We start from the raw sequence: 23,836 nt of genomic DNA on the forward strand, positions 1-23,836 counted from the left end.
AAAAGAGACGAGTCCAGCTTTGGAAAGACTGCCACCATGCAGATACTCGGTCAATAGCTATGCTTTAATAGCACCTGATCAAGCACCCTCCCCCGTTTCTTCTCTCTCTCTGTCTCCCTTTTTTCTCCCCCAGCCACTCTCAAAGCTTCATCGAGGACAATGTGGAACCTAATTGGCTGATGCACCATCGGCAGTCTGCAGGGTGGCATGGCCAAATGTCCAGAGCCCTCTCTCGTGACGCGATTGGCTGACAAAGGGAGAACTTGGGGCACTGGTCCCATTCTCTTTGCTCAAAGGATGGTGCAGAGCCCCAGCGGACCATGTAAGGAAATGCTGGGTTTTTTTGGCTTTTTTGTTTTCACTTTACTGGGCCCTCTCTCTCTGATTTGATAACAGGATTATTATTTTTTTTTAATATGTTTGATGCCTCATGGTTGGATCTACATTTGACTTACAAACAAAAGGTAGGCTGGACAGATATTGTTGTTGTCAGCCTGCCGAGCATGCAAAGAACAGCTATGCAGTCTGATCAATCAGCAGAACGGAGGAACACAAAAGCCAAGGAAGGCGCGATGCTCAAAGTGAGAGAGAGGGGTGGGTAAGATGTATTTCAAAGGTGCTTGACTTCTCTTAAAATTTTCAGTCCAAGCTGATTTGCTTTCATAGCATTTATTTGCCTCTCTCTCTCTATCTATCTCTCTTGTAGTCTTTTCAAATTACCCCTTGATTCCTCTTCATCTACTCACTCTTTATGCATCTAGGATTTTAAAAAGCATTATTTAACCACTTACTTCGTTCTAGACACACTCGATCTTTTTCTCTCCTCGTAGTTTTTAGCTCTTCCGTTTGAATCTCGTTCAGCGTTTGATTTTAAAGGAACCTAAATATGCACAGCCTAATTCATAACGTAAAACCGCTTCTAAACAATACTCTTGCTTCAGCGAAGACTTTGAAAAGCCGGACAGAATGTTATTATTTATATTTCTATGATGAAACTGCTTATTCTTACAATTAAAGAAAAAAACTCTTCGTTTAAAATCTTCCGGAGGAGATATTTATTTCTTGATATAGATAGATGCCTCTATCTAATGGAAGTTCATAAATAACCCGTTTTATATGAACCGAGTTTCTTACTGAGACAATCTTTTGGAAAGAAGAGTTGCCCCCAAAAGACTGCGGCGAAAGGGACGAACTCGTGTTTCACCTACTCCCCTTACGACAGTTTGCACGTTGCTGACACCCGATCCCTCCTTGCTCTTGGTTATTATTGTTGAAAAGCGAAATAAAGTGGACAGATGTCGCCATGGAGCTCTCCATATACGGACGATGTGAAAGTGATTGGATAAGGACATTCTTACAGCTATCGTTTTGTACTCCACTTCGACTACCTGTCTGTAGAGTTTTAACCAAGCAGAGGATGAACTCTTGGTTTCAGTGTGGCCACATTTCTGCAGTCAAATTGCTGTAAAACTCCCCGTTTTTCTTTCTATGGATGGACTCCACTGACACCAATCTGAGTTGAAATCCCTGCCATTTCCACTTTTGACTGAAACGAGAGAGAGACATGTTAGAGGTCCTGCTGAAACGAGTGAATGTGTTTGTATATAAGTGTGTGTACTGGCTCAATCTTTGTGTATATACTGGATACATGTGTATATATGGTATGTCTATGTGTATATACGGTTTGTTTGTATATGCAGAGTGTACAGCTATTTTTTCCTCTAATGTTTCTCTCTCTTTCTATGACTAGGTCTTCTCAAGTTACCAATATTGAGGCATGGAAAGGTTTTTACATGTACTGACAGCTATCAGAGGCACTTTCTGTGCAGACTTAGAATATCAGCAAGGTCTGTCACTTCTAGCTGCATTCTTGAAGCTCTCATACAAGAAGTAACTCACGTAATATTAAGCTTGCACTCATTTTCTGACCAACTAAAAAAAGCTTTTCTAAGTAGATTTGGGTGACCAAGCAATGTTTGTACATATATAGACTTAGACCTTTTTTGCCCCCCAGAAACCTCCATTTGCATTTCTTTAAAAAATTCTCAACCTGTTTTGAGTTCTTGCGTATCTGGCGTTCACTTATATGTTTGCAGCGGTTGTCATTCAGAGCTATATATTTATTCAGACAACCCTTATATATTTCTTGAAATTTTGTTCCCCAAATTCTGCTTCTCATGGAACCGTCTAACCTTTTTGTGCGGCTAGACTGGCGAACCCTTCCATGAAAGTCTGCTGTCATTACTCACCATTGCTCGTTTTTGTATAGGTCCTTACTAAATAAGTGTGCCTCCTCCCCCTTATACTCTTACTAACCTTAGATCCGTTACCTCCGCTGTTCGCTCATCTCCATTACCCTTTGACAAGCCATAGCCCCCACCCTCCCTGAAAGCTCCTCTATTGTTGTTTTGACAGGACAGACATTTGGGGATTTTCTGTATATTAATGGAAGAGTGGTGTTGAAGAGTGTATTGCAGTTGTATATGGATTTGTTATGAATGTGGATATTCTGATCATTGAATTATTATTGTAATAATGATAATAATTATTGCCTCTTTGATTTTGTTGATTAATTCCTTTGATGCAGTTGATGAAGATGCCATTGTTCCTTTTTTCCTTTCTCTCTTTTTTTTTTTTTTTTTTTTGGAATACACCGGAATTTATATTTTTCGGGTGGGTGATTCTGGAGATAGAAATACGTAAATAAATTAATAAATAAACAAATAATTAAATTCTTAACTTTGTGTGGAAATGTGTGTTCTACCTTTCTGGACCAACTCTGGATGATTTCAGGGAATGTAGAAAACGTTTTTTTTTTTACTTGCATATCCAAAGTTTAATCAACCTTATTCCTCTTTTTTTTTTCAAATGCACATGAACAAGAGTTTTTGGGCCTTTTTGTTACTCTGATGACTCAGACACACTGGAGTCTGGTGTGTGTATATATATATATATATATATTAGGGGTGCAACGATACACAAAATTCACGGTTCCGTTCGATATTTTTTCGATACAAAAAATGTTCATGCTTTTTTTAATTTTATAATTTTATTAAAATTATAAATATATATTTTAACTCAAAAGTACAGTTTTTAAATTTAATGTTGCTGAAACAACAAAGTAATAAAAATAATAAATCTATCTGATCGAGAAATCACTCATCTTTGGAAAAGAGAGTTTATTACAGAGAAATGTCTCTTTCCAAAGTAAAAGCTCTACTATACGCTTCTTCTGGGCTATATTCTCAGCAGCATATTAAACATATCAGGTCCCCATAAGGAGAATCATGTGCTAACGGCTGTCTAAATGACTCGGCTAAAGTTTGTAGCATGCGTGCTTGTTGTTTTTGTCTGCTTCCACTTGTCTTTGCACTAGGATGATGTCGGCATAAATGTGCAGTCATATTCATTGTGTTCCCACTAGTGCTGTCAGTGTTAATCTCGTTGAAATGACGTTAACGCCACAACACGGCGGATCGCCCGTGGTGGGGCTGGACGGCCAACACGTTAACGAGCTAACTGCGCTAACGCACTAGTTCCCACCCACGTAATTGAGCATTGCGTGGCACATCCAACATACTGTTTTACTTTTGTCCATGACGCGCTTACCTTCAGGGTCATACATCACATGAAAACCAAAATAGTTCCAAATGCCAGATCTGAATGAGGGTGGGGGAGGTTCAATTTGCCATGTTGCAACGAGCTTAGCTTCTGTCTCGCTAGCTTGCGCTGTGCTCAGTGAATCTGCGTTCGACTACTCCGCCTAGGCTGCACTGTCGAGCACAGATCCACTGAGCGCTCAACACAGACAGCATCGTCAGAAGGAAAGTTGATAAAATAAATTAAAAATTTTGTATTGTTCATACATACACGTACCGAACCAAAAGCACTGTATCGAACGGTTCAATATCGATACGAGTATTGTTGCACCCCTAATATATATATACATAGATAGATAGATAGATAGATAGATAGATAGCATTAGGTATACAGTGAGTTACCATGCACAAATCTACGTTTTTGAGCCATACTATAAAAATTGCATTAAACCTAAGTGGTACCTCTTGAGCTTTAAAGTCAGGCCAATGCAAAAAGTTGTAATGTGAGTTAAAAAAAATTCAGGATACTGATAAAGCTTGTAGTTATTTGATTAACTGATGTGCTGGTACATGCAGCTTTAGCTCCTAGACCTCACATCTACTAATTTAAGCAACTGAATTGGACTTTAAATACAGTCTATGCTTAAATCTCCTTCTTTTAATGGTCAGTAGGGGCAGTTCTCATGGTTGCAAAATATCTTGTTGTATGACTGTAGTAGAAAATGACCCTTCGCTTTTGATTTACGATGTCTGCAGACACTTTCCTGATGACTTTATGGTCTGGTATGCTAGTCTCAAGGCCAATTTAACGCTGTGTCATTTTATAAATAATGGTTTAATTCAAGAGGAAATATGTAATAGTGTCTTTTAACTAGTGTATGACTGACAAAGGGCTTACCTTCAAAATTCACTGCTGAGCATCAACCTATCGTTTATATACGATCTAGCAATAAATCTCGAGTCAGTCCCACTTACACCACCACCAACAACGTTTGATCATACACAGCTTATAATATTCGACAGCCAACATATTATTAATATTATTAACATATAGTAGCAGTTTCCCACAGCCTGTGTCACATAATTAATTCCACATAAAAACTTCTGAATGAATGTACAGTTTGTAAAAGAGAGAAGTCACACATTTAATCTCATTTATTTAATTAAAAAAACAAAAACATTATACTTGACAACCTCTTGTAAAAATACACTAAAGATAGAAGGGTGTGTTCAGTGTACATGTAAAACAAAGGAAGTTGGTGATCAGTACACAGTAAGAATTTGGTTGCATCACAGTGTTGTGATTCTTCACTTGTGGTGGAGCAGATCATGTCCTCACACGCTCCTCAGACACGGTGCCCAGAGTGAGGAGGGCAGGTAAGATTTGGGATCTGGGGATTCGACTGAATTTAGTAAGCTTGTAATTATCTTCATCCTCCTACACTTAATTGCCTGCAGTTCCTTCAGGGGTTTGCAACTTGTGACTTTGGACAGAAAGGAAGAAAAAGCACTTAAGCAGAGGGTTCATGATGTGTAAACTGAACAAACAGAGCGGAGAGTTGAACCCCAACTTACCTGTAATTACTACTCTTGTAATTATTCTGCCAGGAGACACTGAGAAATTAAAAAAACAAACAAAAAAAAAACCCATGTGCTTGCAATAACCATTCAAAATAATAATAATGGATTGGATTTATATAGCGCTTTTCAAGGCACCCAAAGCGCTTTACAATGCCACTATTCATTCACTCTCACATTCACACACTGGTGGAGGCAGCTACGGTTGTAGCCACAGCTGCCCTGGGGCAGACTGACAGAAGCGAGGCTGCCATATCACGCCATCGGCCCTCTGGCAGTAGGCAGTAGGGTAAAGTGTCTTGCCCAAGGACACAACGACCAGGACAGAGAGCCCGGGGAACGAACCGGCGACCTTCCGGTTACAGATATGCTTCCCAACCCCCTGAGCCACGGTCGCCCATAAAATCTGTGTTTTTGAGAGACAGCTGGCTCTCTGTCACATTTCCACAGTAGGCAGATACATAAAAACTTAAAATTATGGAAATGTTTTATAGATGTGCAATAATCCGTGAGCTTTATAGTCCTCTAGTGGCATCTACCTGAAATTACAAGAACAGAGGTGCATTCTAGTCTATTAATAAACCCAGCTTTTTAAGCAGCATTTTTGATCAACATGGTGTAAGGATCAAAATATAAATTGTATGTAAATATTGTAGGTATTAATAATATATATAACATGACCTGTAATCCTGTAACCCATGCAGCAAAGTAATTTCTCTTCATGTCTGATGTAGTTGCTGTAAAGCAAAAACAAAAGAAAAATAAAGGCATTTCATTTTTTTCTGGTAATGGAAATTACCAAACTGTCCTATAATAATCAGAGTGAAAGATAGATCACATTGTCCTATGCATGACCACACACTTCTGAGTGTATTCCTAAAAACTCTGTGTGTAGTCTGTGTTGTGGTTTCAGATGATTTTTGCATGATTTTTGTATTTTAGTGATTACATGTTACAGTTTTTATTCAATCGATTTGGCACAATTCTCACAGCACAAAGGTCTTTCCCACCACTCAGAACAGTTAGGGCATTTTTCATAACACGGACTCACCTGTGCAAAATACACTCCAACAATCAAAAACATTTTCACATTTGTCAGAACACGAATAATCAGCCAATCACTTCAGCTCTAATGAATGAATTAAAACGTCTCAGAAATAAAAATGAAATGTAAAGTGTTTTTTTTAATTTTACAAAACTGATGAAATGAAGAAAAGCAGGATAATACTCGTAAAATTAAAGCATCAGAAAAAATACAGTCTGACAACATAGCACCAATTACTGTTTAGTCCAGTGAAGTCACGCTATACATTCAGCAACCACTTTATTAGGTACGTCTGTTTCACTGCTCATCACAGTAACCCAAATATCTAATCAGCCTTTCACATCAGCAGCAACTCAAATCATTTAGACATGCAGACATGGTCAAGACAGCCTGTCAAGTTCGAACAAGTTCAAGATGACTGAACGTGGCATGGTTCTTGATGTCAGATGGGCTGGTGTGAGTATTTCAGACATTGTTGATGTACTGGGATTTTCCAGCATGGCCATCTTCAGGGCTTACAGCTGATAAGAATGTAACAGTAACTCAAATAACCACTAGTTACAAACAAGCTATGCAGAAGAGCATCTCTGAAAGCAAAACACATCCAACCTTGAAGCAGATGGACTACATGTGGCAGCTAAGAACAGGGAACTGAGACTACGTTTTGCACAGACTCATCAAAATTAGACAACAGACGATCAAAAAACGCGGTACTCAGATGACGTCGAGTCACCAGATCTCAGTGCAGCAGAGCATCATTGGGATGAAATTTGGATAAGCAGCTGTGACACAAGACTGAAGGTATGTATATCTATTTGTTGCTTGTAAACCACTGAGAGTGTGTTACTGTATTTGGTCTTTCAGAAATATTTGAAAAAAGTTTGAAGTCATTTGGTTGAAAACGTTAATGCAATGCTGGGTAATTGAGACTCAATGTTAATAATCGATATAAAGACTCAAAAGGGGTTTTGTGTTTTTCAGAGCAGAAAAACAAATTAATACATTTTTGTACTTTAGACAGACTATATTTTAGTATCCAGTCCCTAAATATTTTTGTGTGCCCTTGTTGAAATTAAACTCTACAAGTGAATGAAAGAAATATATATTAAATTTAGATGTGCCAAAATTCTCTGTGTATTACCAGGAAACATCCTCACCGGTGGCTACACAAACAAAAAAACTTGAGCATCTATTTCTTTAATGTTTTTATAATTAAATATTTTTTTCTGACTTCTCACGTGAAGTGTCTGACTCTTTTTATATGTAAAAAAAATATAAAAGGTATTCTTCAGTTCACAAAAACAATCGGAAATCCCTTACAGAGCGTAGTAAGAACGTGGATCCAATAGTATGAATCAGATGTATCAATCAGATGTTATCTTCAGTGTTTTCTGGCTGTACAGTGTTTGTTTGAAGTGTAAATGCATCTTATTCCTAAACTGCATAATATGTTTTTTTCTTTCTTTCTTTTGGAACTCCTGATTTTCTTAAAGGGAGGGTTTGTAGACTATTTGGCAACTCTTTTCCGTAATCTCGTGAGTATGTTGTGTGCTCTCGCGGTATTCAGGCGGTCAATGCCTGATAGGAATAATGGCCGCCTTCGTAGCAATGGCTGGAGCGGGGAACAACACAAGCGGCATACCGGAGCGTTTTAGCTGACCAGGAACAGCGTAAATTATTGGGCACCCCCTTCTACCCGGTTTTCAGAACGGATGGGTAGAGGGGGTTTTGCCAAAGGACAAAAGAAACGAAAGAGACTCGGAGGGAAGAGGAGGGACGCTAACGCTGCCTTTATAGCTAGCACTAGCTGGCTAGTTGTCGCTGCCGGGGAAGAAATCCGTGGAGTCGTGACAACCGTGAGTCGGAACGGGTGAAGGAAACAGCAGTTGAACGCTGGAGCGTGTGATCAAACATCTGGCTAAGCGCTAATATGAGCGGACCCGGACAGGACAGTGAGCCAGAGGCCAAAGTCCTTCTCATCAAGCGACTCTACAGGTACCTTGACGAGGCCGTTTTTGCCAAAGCTACCCGAGGTGCTAATTGAATGTTAATTGAGCTGGCTAGCTTAGCAATAGTCAGACAGTACTTGCTACTACTAGAGAAAGTCCAGCTATCCTCTAACTTATCACCACAGTGAGTAAACCAGCACGCACCTTTTCTTTGTAGCATCAGCTAAATTTGATGGGAAGCGCTTCATTCTCTTCAACTTGTCTTGGCTAATGAGCACGGTAGCATTTTGTCATCCGTGTCTTTGTTACAGAGAAGTGAAACAGAAAGGTCTCGGGCTGTTAACCCGACTGCTTACAATGTTTATTCCGACGTTTGTTCTGTTTCCACATGACACTTATTTTGTGGCAATTTGGCTAACAGCGTTGTCATCATGCTGATGCTATGTGTTGCCTAACATGCCGACAGGGCTGTGGTGGAGACTGTGCACAAGCTAGATGTCATCATCGGCAGCAAATCGTCCTACAGAGAAGTCTTCAAGCCGGAGAACATCAGCCTTCGCAACAAGTAAGTACGAGTGTCTCGGGAGCTTGTGTGAAGGCGGCTGTAATTTGACTTAAACCTCACTGCCTGCATGCAGTCTCAGTCCTGACTAGTCTTGCTAGCTGTCAGGTGTGTATTGAGGCTCTGTCATGCTTCAATACATGCAGTAAATGCAGCATCTCAGTGAGCATACATTTCCTGGTGCTCTCTAGTTTCTAAATTTAGTTCAGATGTTTATTTTCTAATATTTCCAGCATGATTGATTATCTGCAAACAACTGACTGTGGCTTTATCTCAAAGTCTAAGCTGGAGTTGTTGTTTTTTTAGTTTAGTTTTATTTTTGTTTTTTTCCTTGTCCAGACAAAGATGAAAAGCAAGCGTCACTGGTCATGCAGCTTGAGCAGGACTGTGGTGGTTATTTGCATACTGGATGTTGTGGACAGAAAGCTCAAAACCAATAAGAGGAAGTTGGAAAGTTAACCGAGGAGGCGGAATAATGATGGGTGTCTAAACAGTCAGCAAGATAAGGGAAATGTTATCTCATCCTGCTCTGATTGCTCTGGGAGTTTTGTAAAGCTATAACTAGACAGGCCTAGAGTATCATCAGGACTACCAGTGAAGCCAGTAAACAAACCAGTAATTTAGCTGGACTATAAAATCAACCAGGAGCTATTTTGATAATTGATTCAAGTGGACTTTTATTCATTCTGCTTTTGCTATCTGTCAAATTTGGTAGCTGTTCCATGTTTAAACCTTCTGTTGCGACACAGGCTTTAAAAGGAGAGGAGCAAAAACTGCTGGTTTCAAACAGTGAATGAAATGAGGGACTTCACCAAAGCCCAGTTAACAAGTGTACTGTTAATCATGCAAAGCTACTCTTGAATAGGGATGGGAATTGATTTTGCAAACTTATCAATTCAATTCCTTACCAGTTCTCTTGTCGATTCTCATTGGCTCCGCTTTGGAAATAACCAGCTTTTCTAAGCAGCATATCAAAGACAGCACATTCTGCAAATTAATTGCAGGCTGTGGGTCAAATGTTTGTGCTTGTTGGAGGTATACCCCCCCTTTGTTGTGATCAGTATCAGGGTTGTTACTCCAAAAAAGTAATGTATTGCACATACATTTTTCTTAAAAGAAATGCATACTACTCATTACATTACTTTCATGTTTTTCGGTAAAATGACCTGAAAACCATTGCCTAATAGTTACTCTTTAACAATGTAAACCTAAGACCACAGTCCCACACACAAACACAAATCCCTGTCCTAATGAGGACACAATTTAGGTAAGAACACAAAGCCGACATTAAGAGACTTCAGAGTTATTGCCACAGTTTAGAAACATAAACAGATAGGAATGGAGGCTGCATCATGACATCTTATTGGTTTGTTACCTGTTGAAGTTCAGGGTCTGGCTTTGGGCTGTGCGATATAAGGGGGTGGCTGTAGCTCAGGTCAGAAGATCGACGCTGCCTCCTGGCTGCATGCCAAATATCCTTGGGCAAGATACTAACCCCATGTTTGCCTTCTGGTGGTGGTCAGAGGGCCCGGTGGTGCCAGTGTGAATGTGTGTGTGTGAATGACTGAATGTAGTGTAAAGCGCTTTGGGGTCCTTAGGGACTGAGTAAAGCGCTATACAAATGCAGGCCATTTACCATATAACAGATGTATATCAGATGACGATATAAAAACGTCTATCATTTCATTTTACGCTATCATTTGTTTTGTGGTGTCGCAAAATAAACTGTTTACGGCGATATGTTTTATCATTTTGATGGTCACTGTAGTGACTATATTAATTTCTTAAATTTCTCTCTTTCTCTTATATTTAAATTAACCACACTACACAACCACACTGTTTTTATGCGTTGTCGTTAGCAACAAAGACGGTGTCTGCTTGTTTATTTTCCACATAAACCTTTCACAATAAAGCTCAATATCTTGTTGAGACTTTTCAAAATAAACTGAATCACATGAAAGAGTATGGAGAGTATTTACAGATGAGAAGCAAAAAAGAGCCATCAGGTGCTAAAAAATAAACCTTAGACTCAAACGTTAGAACAGGCTTTTCCCCACAGCACACTGTGTAATAAATACTCACAAAGAAAACGGCGGCCGTTACAACTTATGTCTAAACATGTATCGTTTCATGCATCGGTTAAAACACTCGACTCCAGGTACATGACGCTTCCCGCAAGTCAAGCTGCCTGAGATTCACAGAATTTACAGAAAATGTTAAATTTTTGTGATTTATATCATTATCGGAACGATAATGTCTTATATCGGGATATGAGATTTTGGTCACATCACACAGCCCTAGTCTGGCTGCTGTGCTGGGGTCAGCATTCACTAAGCTTTAACATCACTTTGGGTTCTAGCTAGCTTGCAAAGAACCAAAGTTGTCTTAGCATCATATTGCAGTTGTTTTCTGTTGTGCATGCAGTTTGCACTTTACCGTTGCACTCTCGTCCTTTGTGCAATAATATTAAAAGTAAGGTCCATATCCACACTGCAGGCTGCGCCACAGTTCCTGAAATCAGCTGATTGATAGGCAATGAGATTAACGATTCCAAGGAATTAAACTACTGGGAATGGTTCTCGAATTCCATACCTACTCTTGAAGACACGAGAATCAAAATATGGAAGAATGTGACTGGTACCGAACAATGCTGTACTTTTAAGGTATAGATGGACATTTTTACTGCTATACTAAGCAGTTTGTTTACACTTAAAGAACAAACAAACACTGCTGTGTCAATTAGTTTCAGAAAATGATTAGAAGGGATAAAATTACTTCTTTTTTTTTTTCAGTACAAGTTTCTAACGTGGCAGGTAACATCTTCCAGTGTTATTCTTTGTCTGACCTTAACCCAAACATTGCTTTCAGTTTACTGTCAAAGAAGACAACATAAATCAGAACATGTTCATATTTAAGAACCTAAATTCACAAGTAATTTATTCATGAGACTTTCTGTCCAGCAATTTGTCGTTGGTAGCATTAGCTCACGTTGATGTTGTTTTCTGATGTTAAAGTGTATGAAAAACCAAGCTCTGATAAACATCTTTATAAAATGAGAGAAATGCAGCATGTACTTGCCTAAAGTATTAACATAATCGTGTCACTTGCTGCACACAAGATCTGAGATTTCACAAAATTCTCGTGAACAACTTCTGAATCAGACCCAATGAGTCACACAAGTCACTTCTGATATTTTGTTTGTTTTTTCCCCAGTAGGACACGTACTGTCGTGTTAATACAATGGGCCTGCAACCAGTCAGAAACCTCAAGTCTTGTTTCTGACTTTGGGATAAAACCGAAATATGCAGTCCAATAGGAATGCTGAGGTCACAGATGTTATAATGTTCAGCTGTCCAACTGTACTTCATTATACACACGTTTCTGTTATTCAGCTTCCTCTTATTACATGTGGTGCATGAAATAATAGAAACACTTATTAGAGTAACAAAATTACAAGCTACAGCCTCCTCAATGACCATGCAGATGCAACTTTCAGGTTGATTTAATCCCACTCTAAAACAGTTTCCACAAATAAATCTCACAAAGGTTGGTTTTATTTAAATGCATTTTATCTGGCTGGCAGCTGGATGTATGTAAAATTTCATTGTCATCAAGAAAAATCACAGAAAAGCAGCAGATTTTCTTGCTTGTGGGGATCTCAAATTTATAAAGTTGCATTAAGCAAGTGCTTAATTAAGTCATTACTGCAGGGGCTTGGGTTTGAGTTTGGTCTGAGCAGTTATTGCAATTCATTCTCCCTCACTCTCTTCCTACTTTCCTGCCTACTGTTTGCACTCATCTGTCAAGAAAAGTCTAAATATGCTCAAAAATGAAAGCAGCTAAATGTTATTAAGCTGCTGCACGACAAGGTTGTCAATATGCAGTCATTTCTGTCCTTGATGAGCCCTACACTTCATGTGAAATTAAAGCCGTTTTCACACGTGCAGTTTTCTAGGTGCTGCCCAGCACAGATGGATGTGAGATTTCAAACGTGACAGTTGAAACGGTCAATAATCTGTCAGCTTTTTATTACAACTTTTGGCATAGTGTCCAGTTTTTTGTGAATAGAACAGGTAGTAGTCTGGCAAATTCACAGCTAGTGAGCAGCTTTCCTGCCTTCTGCATGCTCCACTGAGACTGCACTCTCACCTCAGGAGATCACATTTACAATAGTCTCACTTACTGTGGATTAAATGTACGGAAGTACTACTCTGACCAGTGTCTGAACCTGATACACCCAACAGTGGTCCAGAACTTGTGTGAAAACACTTAAATAATTGGTCCTTTAACCCAGCTGTCTTCTCATTGCACATGTGCATCTTTTTTCTGTTTTCAGGCTGAGGGAACTTTGTGTGAAACTGATGTTTCTGCATCCAGTGGACTATGGCCGCAAGGCCGAGGAGCTGCTGTGGAGAAAGGTTTACTATGAAGTCATTCAGGTTATCAAGACCAACAAGAAGGTAAATGTCCCTGCAGCTGTGGAAAAATGGCCTTGCTGCGTATATTAAACTGACTACATTTGTTTTCTGTTGCTACCTGGCTACTCCAGCTTTTACTTAAAAGGTGAACTCCCCAATTTATTTTATATCCATGCCAGTGACCACAAAAGCGTTTAGGAGAATAATAATTTCACAATAATCAATCATTTTCAGCAGTCCAGTCTGCAACTTTATTGTTTTGGTTCATTGTCATAGCAGTATAAAACTGCAGAAATGGTGACTACACGAAAGAAATGCTATATTTATAGTGTCAATACTTGAATTAGTTTGTGGTGATGAAATGTTGGTGTCATGTTCACAGCCAATTTCAGCTTTTAAACCGGCGTACCCTTTATTGTAGGTTAACGCTGGTTTAATATGAGCATCGTTGGATTATAAAGCATTTATTTTATAATCCAACGATGCTCATATTAAACCATGAGCATCGTTTTAAATCTTCTTTTAAAATCTTCTTGAAACTCAACTTTATAACAACACGACACAGTTGCCAGTTTTAATCTTGTCTATTTTACATTAGTTATATTTTCTTTTTTAAGTTGCCTGTTATTTTGATGCAGATCATCCTCATCAGTGTACTGTTCCCTTCTCTAAAGTCCTCGCTTCTCTTTTGATTTGGGTTTTCTTCCACTGCAGCACATCCACAGTCGCAGTGCTCTGGAGTGTGCCTACAGAACTCACCTGATAGCCGGCGTGGGTTTCTACCAACACCTGCTGCTCTACATCCAGTCACATTACCAGCTGGAGCTGCAGGATTGCATTGACTGGACCCACGTCACAGATCCACTGATAGGTTAGATGAGCCAGCGCATTCTCACACTCTCAGATGAAGGCATAACAATAAAATTAATGGTCTTTCATTAGCATTTAGGTCCTACTGTTTCAGGATCCTTAAACCACCCTTGAATAAAACTGAGTTATTTGTAACAACAACACTTTTAAAGTGTAAGTGTCTGCTGTAGACAGTATAGCTGGTGTCCTTGTGAAAAACTTGATGAAGATAGTTGAAACTTTATCGATAGTTAATCTATGTAATACATTACCTGTACTAGAAACTAAAAACTCTGACCTCATTTGCTACTGCTATTTAAATGCAGTTTAGACTCACTGAACAAATAATCAGTAGTGAAGGTAATGACTCCTGACTACTCTACTGTCAAAAACGAAGACTAAAAAGTAGGGATGCAACGATACCAATTTTTTCAAACCGATACGATACCGATACTTGGATCTGAGTACTTGCCGATACAGAGTACAAAAACCGATACTTCTACCACACACACACACACACTCTGGCATTGGCTGGTCATCCAGAGCGATAAAATGAGTCAGAGCCTCTGTTATTTTAACTACCCGTGGATTTTCTCTTGACATTTTTCATCGCTTTTCCAAAACCTGAGTTAAAGTTGGCTGTTCCGGTCCACACTGCTGACATTTTGCTTAGCCTAGCTACAGCAGCCTCCAGTTTCTCTTTTTTATCTGGAGCCGCCAGTCTCACTCGCCTAACCCTGTGCCTGTTTAGCGCGGGATGTCCCCCTAGTGGCCAATCTAAAAAACTACAACAGAAATGACAAGCCACCCTCTGATTAATGAAATAAGTTGGTATCGGTTCATGGTATCGGTTAACTTTTATGAGTATGAGTACACACACATTTTACAGTATCGGCACCGGTGTCGGTATCGGTGCATCCCTACTAAAAAGGCAGAAATCGTAAAGACTAATCACATTAAATATTCATGATTATGGATAATCATTAATATAGTGTTTTGTTTTGTTTTTTTTACTGTAATTGTACAGTCCTGTTGTCAGGGAAATACAGCCAGAGAGGTTTTATGTTCCCTCAAGGTGATGGTTTATTGTCTGTTCTGTAAAAGTACTTGTTTTTGACTCTATGATATTTCTTATTTTTGAGAAAAAACACTGCAAAGATGCCACAACCCAGCCCCTGGCTATCGAGTAAATCAACTCTTCTTATCCAACTTAAACAAAACTAGTTTTTAATGTGAACATTAGAGATGCTTCAAGAGTATCTGGTCCCGGCTCTTTTATTTGTACTCTGTGCTACCCTGTTGCTGTGTTGGACTTTAATCTTGCTGTGTTGTTACATAAGTCATTTTGGATAAAAGGATTGGATGGATAAAAAAAAAAAAAGTGTTGTGTAATTGTTCCCAACAGGGCGAAAGAAACCAGTGTCAGCCACCCCCAAGGAGATGGAGTGGGCACAGATGGCCTGTCATCGCTGTCTGGTCTACCTTGGAGATCTAGGTAATAATAAGATAATAGAATATGTAATTAATTCAACTATCTGTCGGGCTTGCAGAGGTGTGAGACAGAACAGGTGTCATTCAGCGTGGGAAAATTTAACTCCGTTATATAGTAGAGCTGGCTGAAGGCTGTTTGGTTGGTTTAGATTTATGTGAACCACAGGTACCACTTAACACTTGACTCCTGCAGTGAGAACATATGACCTATTTCCCTGCAAAATTACTGATTAACTTTAAAGCACATTAAATATATTGAACTAAAACCCATTAAAACCTGTAAAAATTGTAAATTAAGAAATTCATACTGGATGACCAGTGATCCATGATTCTATTAGAGTCGCTGTTTTCAAGCTGTTTGGTTTATGATAGTCCAGCATCCTTGTAAGACTGTGAGAATGCTGTAGCATTAAAATGAAGGATGTTTCACTTTGTAGCTATTTTTGTTTTTTTCTTCTCATGTTTGTCTGAAGCCATTTCAGGTCTTTGTGTTTGTGCACATTTCTGAAATAATCAATTTCAGTCTTCACCTTTTCAGCCACAATGCTGTAATCATATAGATTTGCATTTTTTTTTTCCTTTAACTGTGATGTTTAAAATCATTTTCTCCTCAGCGCGCTACCAAAACGAGCTTGCAGGAGTGGAGGCTGAGCAGCTGGCAGAGAGGTTTTACCATCAGGCATTGTCAGTTATGCCACACGTAGGTGAGTGACGAGAATGTAGGGTTTGGTTTGTTTGTTTTTTCAAACAGTACTGTGTTGCCATACCCGTGGTCTTACACAGCAGGGAAGAGATGTGGGGGATTTAAAAGTTTTATTTTTCTTGCCAGAACAACACAGATGTTAAATCCAGTTTAGTGTTGTTTTTTTTTGGTTTGTTTTTCTTTTTTATATTAAAAGTATAGAATTGTGAAATGTGCTTACTCGCTTTCTCAGAAGGTCAATACACTTTTGTGTGTTTATTGTAAAAATGGAGCGCATAAACACCTTTTCAGTTAAAATGGCAAGCTTAGCATTGTGCATCGGTTGAACATTTTCCTGCTTTGTTTTTGTTTGTTTAAAGGCCTGTAGATAAACTGGTGTAACTGGATTCTTTATGTACACAACAACAACAACAATTATAAACTTACTGACACTACTAATACAAAAAGAACCATTAAGTTCATTCAGGAAAATAAGATTTGTGGTCAGTATACTTGTGAGAACAATTGTTAATTATTGTTTCTTGTAGTTGACAAACAATAAATATCACTTATGTCCTCCCACCACCTCTCTATATAGACATCGTTCACATTAAATGCAGCTGTATTCATACATTATAGGGTTGAAAGATATTGGGATATTTCATAAAAACCTACATACGCTTGTTCTTTTCAAATGATTTTTTGGGTTATATTACAATATTATTTGAGAAACTTACAATTTCTTTTTTTTAACAAATGTAGCATTACCCCATGGTTTTCTGGGTACTAACTCAAAAATAAATGCTGACTTGGTTTGTGTTGGTTTCCTGCCAACAGGAATGCCTTTTAACCAACTGGGCACGCTGGCAGGGAGCAAGTTCTACAATGTTGAAGCAACTTACTACTACCTACGCTGGTGAGCCATGTTTAGATACGTTTGCAGTGTTTTTAACTGCTCTAGTAAAGTTGTAAGTCTTAACAGATGTAATCTGTGCTCAGCATTCAATCAGATGCCCCCTTTGAGGGCGCCTACGGCAACCTGAAGCGCCTGTTTGACAAAGCTGCCAAGATGTATCATCAAGTAAAGAAACAGGAAATGAAGAAGTTGTCTCCCTCTCGACAAAGGTGATGCACATTCACGGGCTACCTTTTAAAGCTAGTCAGTCACACTTCATGCAGTGTTTTACACACTATTTAAGGGTCATTGTGGTCTATGAAGTGTGTTATTACTGTGGTAGTACTAAACATTTTCCCTCTGAAATTTGTCAATTTTGGTAAATTTACTTTTCTTGTTTGGAATTTTTCCTCTTTCTGTGTCTGTGTGTGTGTGTGTGTGTCTGTGTGTTTGTGTTATTAATGGCCTTCACTGACTTGCTTACAATGTATCTATAGTAAAACATGTTGACTTCAGTCTGTTTACATCAGAGTAATTTAAATCCAGTCCCAGTTGACTACTGGGGCTTCACTTAATTAACAGCTTATGTGCACTCTGTCTCAATCACGTATGCGCTCTAACCACTGGTGAAATAAAGCAGCGTCTCTCCAGATTATATTAAATGATTGATGATTCCACTGGGTAAATTAGATTGTTGAAGAAACAAAAGTAACAGGCATCAGTTGGAATAAAAGACAAATATAGACAAAATGAACAATGTTTTAAAAGGAGTGGGTGGAGGGTAGTAGGAGGGGAAACAAGATGAAGATTGTTTTCCCACCTGGACAGAGAACAATGTTCTTATTCCATGTACATAAATGACCAGTAAGCAGCTTGTACTATATTAAATCTCTGTGTTTTCACTTAAGAGTCAAAATCTAAAAAACATGGAGTTGAATATATTGTGAACAGGTGTTGTTAATGACATTGCTGCAAGTTTGTATTCAAGATTCTTTATTCGTCACATGCATAGTTACACAAGTATAACACGCAGTGAAATGTAACCTGACACACTGCTCGACTTGTGCAAAAGGGGGAGAGAAGAAGATTATATATTATATACATTAGATGAATGTGCAGTAGTAGCATGTAAGCGGCAAGCAGGTGAATTCTGTACATTAAGTGAATTAAATAAGAATAGACAATATGACCACAAATTAAAAAAGTATGTATGTTCTCTTCCATGTTCCTGTTTTTGCTGAGGTCATAGGTCACTGATGTTTCTAAAACCACTGATGTTTTCGTTTTAAAATGCTTTTATTTATTTTTATTTTTCTTTATCAAAACATAGAAGTAGTAAATTGATCTTTTATTGTGTTCAATCCTCTGTAGTTGACCATTTTTTCTGTGACCTTTTTCGCAGATCGAAAGACATTAAGCGGCTCCTGGTGAGCTTCATGTATCTGCAGAGCCTGCTGCAGCCCAAGAACAGGTTTGTGTTTGTGTTGTGACTCTGCACCCACGCTGTTTTAGAATCAAAGTCCACAGTGGAAATAAATCATTTGGTTTTGTGTATTTTAATGCTTAACCAGTTTATCTTTCAGTTTATGCCAGATAGATGCTTTTACATTCATGTGTAGTAAATATTTAACAAATCTGTTTATAGCGTCTTCCCTCTGACGTGGTAGTCAAGTTAAATATTTAACTTTCTAAAGTTTGAAAACAGATCTGTTGGATAAGAGTAAAATGTAGTTTGTCTGTCTGGGCCAGGTTTAAAATTAAGATAAAGGAAAAAAAGATTTTAACTTTGCTTTTATTTCTAGTAAATTTAGGTAATTAGGTGGCGTGTTTAAGACTGGTCGAACAAAACGCAAACTAACTATTTTAAAAATCACTTTTTAAACGTTTATGTTCATGTCACGTGCTCAAGTTGTTTCACTATGAGTGGTCAGATAGAAATGACCTGGAAGTATCTGTGTAGTGGCCATAATCAGAGCTGTTCAGATTTTCTTAATGCTAAGGAAAGGAGCTTCAGCCTTTTATAGCAGAGCATACTCTGAACCATCCGATATGAAAGGAAAGGAGGTAACCACCCCATAGTTCATAGTGATGTGCCTCCCGACTGTTCTTGGAAATGGTCAACAAAAGTGCGGCACAGATCATTTAAATTAGGGCTGGGCGATATGACCCAAAATTCATATCTCGATATTTTTGTTATCGAGATAACACAGCACAGTACATGAAGCACAGTACGTATCACTCCGCGAGGCTCCTCGGTAGCCGTAATGCTCCGACAATCCATCAACCGGTGCAGCACCGTAGCTTACCAAAGTCGTACTAAAACATTTTTGACAGATTGCTGAGCGCCGTGTACCACATAAAATCGGTTCGCGGTCATCAAGCACAACCAGAATTCATACATAAGGCGCGCTGTCAACTTTTGAGAAAACGAAAGGATTTTAGGCTGTGCAGCGCCTCTGGGCTGCATGGCGTTAGCGTGGTTAGCTCGTTAGCGTGGTTAGCTCGTTAGCGTGGTTAGCAAGCTAACACGTTGACGGCGTCCAGCCCCACGCACGGGGCGATGCGCAGTAACTCGCTGACGGAGATTTGCCGTGTCCATCTTGTCACTTCCTGCAGGTGAAGCGATGGGGGAGGAGGGGGAGTTGTGTTCAGTGAAGGAGAGGCGAGGCCGAGTAATGTTGCGTAAAGACAAAAGTGGACGAAAGAGAGGCAAACTTGTGGCTCCACAAGTATAGTTATAACGTAACATAGACTATATCGATATAAAGGATATTGTCACATCTTATATCTCGTATAAAAATATATCGATATTTTTTAAAAACTCGATATATCGCTCAGCTCTAATTTAAATGTCAAATATAAGTGTTTTCCATTTCATGCTTTAATCTGTTGATATGTTTTGAGCAACTATAGGCTGTTACACCCAGAGTGGAACTATGAATATTATATTACTGTAATAAAATCTTCTTGCTGAGGTGTTTGTTTTCATAGAGACTGTAGATTTGCATAAAAACTACTTTCGATTGCAAATGTATTTACACAAAGTACAACCAGTGTCCACAACTATATTTTCACTTACCATCAATGTTATCCTTGGAAGTTTTAAATTGTTGAAGTGCATTTACTGTGTTTCTACAGTAAGTCTTTATTTTGTGTGGTTTATGTAGCCTGATGGAAACGGAGCTGACTTCACTCTGCCAGTCGGTGCTGGAAGACTTCAACTTGGTGATGTTCTACCTGCCACCGCCAACACATGGCGGTGCTCACCACACCCCTAGCGAGGAAGAGGAGGAGCAGCAGCAGCACAGTGACAGCTCCTATCCTGTGCTGCCTGACAACCTAATCTTCAAAATGGTGGTCACATGTCTGATGGTAGTGCACAGCCTTAAGAGAGGAGGTAGGTGGTCGTGTAATATTTAAGCTGTTCTAAAGAATTCATTTGTTCATTCATTTTTCATTATGTCACCACAAGTGAACAAAAAGTTTTCAGACGTGTTCGCTCCCAGAATGAAATTTCGACCCTCTGCCTTTGTTGTCAAAACAGACCATTTTCAATATGTTTTTAGTCATTAAAGCACTGAATTACTTGGAACTTTAGAGGTATAAAAGTAAACCTTTCTTGTGTTTATTTAAGTGTTTCTGTGTATTTTGTCCTTAGGTTCAAAGCAGTACAGTGCATCCATAGCATTCACTCTGGCCCTCTTCTCCCACCTTGTAAACCACGTCAACATCCGGCTTCAGGCTGAACTGGAAGAAGCAGAGAGTCAGGTGCCTCCACTTCAGACGGACGCTGCAGGTGAAAGAGAAATGTATTCTTTTCCTGTGTGTTGGGAAAAAGGCATAAAAATGCACCTGCAAGCTATTTCTTAGCTATAAAAACCACCATAAACCAGCACAGTATCAAGAACAACTGTTGGCTATATGAGTATGTGGACTTTTTAAGATGCATTGGAGACGTGTCAATATATGATGATGATGTGTTGGGAAGGTTACTTTTAAAATGTATTCCATTACAGATTACAGAATACATGCCCCAAAATGTATTCTGTAACGTATTCCGTTACGTTACTCAATGAGAGTAACGTATTCTGAATACTTTGGATTACTTAATATATTATCATGCTGTTTACAACTACATGAATGTACTATTGCTGTGATTTATTACTGTTACTGAAGGTCCGCGGCTCCGAACCGTAGTAAAGGGACCTCTGGCTAATACGGTGGGTTCGTGTCGGCTCGTAGCCGAAAACTAGCTTTACTTTGTTGTCTGGGTCAACTTTGCTAGCAGAGACAGAGAGAGGCGTTGAAAGGCTGCTCCAACGGAACTTATTGTTTTTGGAGGAAAACACGAACACGGTGTACAGTCGAGTCTTAATAGCTTACTTACAACTGGGCTCGTCAGGCTCTCTTCTTGGCTGCAGTGGTTATTATTATATTTACATGCTTCCAGCTCCCGTTTTTTCCTTTTCCTCGTACTTTTCCTTTTTCTCCCTCCCTCGCTCACAGACACATAACGTGTATGGCAGTCCATTCTCCCTGCAGCACGGACTACACTGCCTATGATGCTACATTCTTTAGAGCTATACCTGTAGCATTCTGCCTGTTAGCTTAGCACAACAACAACAAAAAGGCCGCTCTCACCCAGGAAACACGCAAAGAGAGAGCGTCACCCTGTAACCATGGCAACCGTAACGCTGCCACCTGGAACAACAGATCGTAGCTGTCAAACAAAACCCAAACAGTCCTGACCCGCCACAATATGAAACAGGGAAGTACCGCCGTGTAATCCATTTATTTCAACAAAGTAACTGTATTCTAAATACCACCTTTTTAAACGGTAACTGTAACGGAATACAGTTACTCATATTTTGTATTTTAAATACGTAACGGCGGTACATGTATTCCGTTACTCCCCAACACTGATGATGATGATGTGTTACTTAACCTGACTCTTTAAAACCATACCAGGGTTTGCATCCTTGCACTCTCCTTGTTGCGTGTGCACACACCCTGTTCCAACAATGAATGTTGGGTATAACTTTAATGGAGCTCATTGGCACTATTCAGCCTTTTTAATGTTGAGTCTAAACTAAAAAGCCTAAATAAGGACAGCATTATGGAGGATTTTCCTATGTTAACAGACACAGTATATGTCAGCACAAAGCAGGACAGAAGCAAACAGTTATAAAGTGATGAAAACTCCTGACACTATGCACATAAGAGAACTCCAAGAAAAGGAAGGAAGTCTTTGCATTTTATTTTAATCACACGCTATAAATAAAGAAGGTGCTAACAGATATTTTTGTCCAGCCCTAATGCCTAAGACGCCCCTCAGCCATAAAAGGCAGATGGAGACGTTTCAAAATGATACCATGGGTGTATCTACTAAAAATCCGAACTGGTTTGAATTTTAGTGACCTTGACCTGAAGGTCAGAAGTTTTCTGAATGCTGTGAATGTGATAACCTAAGATCAAGGTGATGTATGATTTTCAGATTGTTACCATATGTGTATCTACTACAAGGCTGAGGGGTACCACTGGCTCCACCAGTATTTTTGTGGTTTAAAGTAAACATCTTTTGGTAAAACTCACGCTCTTGTGAAGTTTCTTTATTTTTACAAAGCATTTGCTTAACTTGGTTGTATATTGAGAGAAATTAAAGTTCCTCTGAGTGAATAAGCATTATGTATTTCACTGAACATACTAATGTTTAGTGAAATATATAGTTAAAAGTATTTTTTTCCAGAGAAACATCCTCAAAGAACCTGAATGAAATTAAGACGCAGTTTTTATCTCTATCTAGACGATCTGGACGTGAAGGATCTGACAGCTGCACCGACAGATCCCTCTGGTGAAAGGCCTTTGCAAAATGGTTCCCTGGAGCAAGAGGATGAGGAGGATAAGGATGAAGATGGCTCTGAAAGGGTCGCAGCCAACAAGCACGGCAGCATAGAAGAACAACGCAAGATGAACGAAGAGAAGCAGAGGCAGAAGAAGAAGTACAGCCGCCTTTCTCGACTCCGTCGTCGCCGCTGTGCTCGCAAAGACGGCCACGGAGAGGACGAAAGCGACTTGAGCGAAGGCTTCGAGAGTGAAGAAGAAGAAGATGACGATGAAGAAAGAGCGGGCCGTGCCGATTCAACAGGCGCGACCACAACAGGAACGCCAGTCAACTCGTCGTCTGTGAAGAAGGAGCCCAAGAGAGATGCCTTGGGCGAGGAGGGCAGCTGGGGAAGCGGCTCTGAGGAGGAGGAGGAAGGAGGAACAGCATTTGATGTAGAAACTGATTCAGACATGAACAGTCAAGAGTCTCGCTCAGACCTAGAAGACATAGAGGACACGGAAAACTCTGAAAACTCAGAGGGTCACGCCCGGGAGCACCAGGATGATGAAGATGAGGACCAACCAAAGGAAGACGCAGGAGAGAGGGATACCACCGACACCCCTCCGACCACCAATGGGCCTCTCATGTCCAGTGACTCCAGCATTAGCAGTAACCTGCAGGCCATGTCTTCTCAGCTCTTCCAGGCTAAGAGATGCTTTCGCCTGGCGCCAACATTCAGTAACATGCTTTTAAGGCCTCATGCTTCGTCTTCCCCGAGTATTCCAACCCCTACTGACAGCTCAGCTCCCCCCTCCCAAGAGACTCCTCCTCCTCCTCCTCCTCCTGGAGATTCCCCCTGTGAAATGAACCCCGGTACTGCCAATGGAACCAGTGAAAATGGTAATGTTTAACATTAGTTTTATATAAAACATAAAGTCAGTGTT

At 39.6% G+C, this 23,836-nt stretch overlaps 2 protein-coding genes across 3 annotated transcripts in view; both read left to right on the top strand.

Annotated features, from left to right (window-relative positions):
- Positions 1 to 5,245, top strand: part of syngap1b (synaptic Ras GTPase activating protein 1b) — a 215,110-nt gene extending 209,865 nt beyond the window's left edge. For both annotated transcript variants that reach the window (XM_085178260.1, XM_085178265.1), the window contains one exon: positions 134 to 5,245. In XM_085178260.1, coding sequence (XP_085034386.1) covers positions 134 to 251 — 118 coding nt within the window. In that variant the 3' untranslated portion in view covers positions 252 to 5,245. The remainder of the gene's footprint in view (positions 1 to 133) is intronic.
- Positions 5,246 to 7,517: 2,272 nt separating this feature from the next.
- smg5 (SMG5 nonsense mediated mRNA decay factor) overlaps positions 7,518 to 23,836 on the top strand; it is a 28,301-nt gene continuing 11,982 nt past the window's right edge. The window contains exons 1-12 of the mRNA XM_085178273.1: positions 7,518 to 8,217; positions 8,638 to 8,736; positions 13,070 to 13,193; positions 13,866 to 14,022; positions 15,406 to 15,495; positions 16,106 to 16,195; positions 17,011 to 17,089; positions 17,173 to 17,298; positions 18,471 to 18,539; positions 20,236 to 20,465; positions 20,727 to 20,864; positions 22,872 to 23,792. Coding sequence (XP_085034399.1) covers positions 8,153 to 8,217; positions 8,638 to 8,736; positions 13,070 to 13,193; positions 13,866 to 14,022; positions 15,406 to 15,495; positions 16,106 to 16,195; positions 17,011 to 17,089; positions 17,173 to 17,298; positions 18,471 to 18,539; positions 20,236 to 20,465; positions 20,727 to 20,864; positions 22,872 to 23,792 — 2,188 coding nt within the window. The 5' untranslated portion in view covers positions 7,518 to 8,152. The remainder of the gene's footprint in view (positions 8,218 to 8,637; positions 8,737 to 13,069; positions 13,194 to 13,865; positions 14,023 to 15,405; positions 15,496 to 16,105; positions 16,196 to 17,010; positions 17,090 to 17,172; positions 17,299 to 18,470; positions 18,540 to 20,235; positions 20,466 to 20,726; positions 20,865 to 22,871; positions 23,793 to 23,836) is intronic.

This window comes from Neolamprologus multifasciatus, chromosome 11 (genome assembly GCF_963576455.1).
Source record: "Neolamprologus multifasciatus chromosome 11, fNeoMul1.2, whole genome shotgun sequence".
Taxonomy (NCBI): domain Eukaryota; kingdom Metazoa; phylum Chordata; class Actinopteri; order Cichliformes; family Cichlidae; genus Neolamprologus; species Neolamprologus multifasciatus.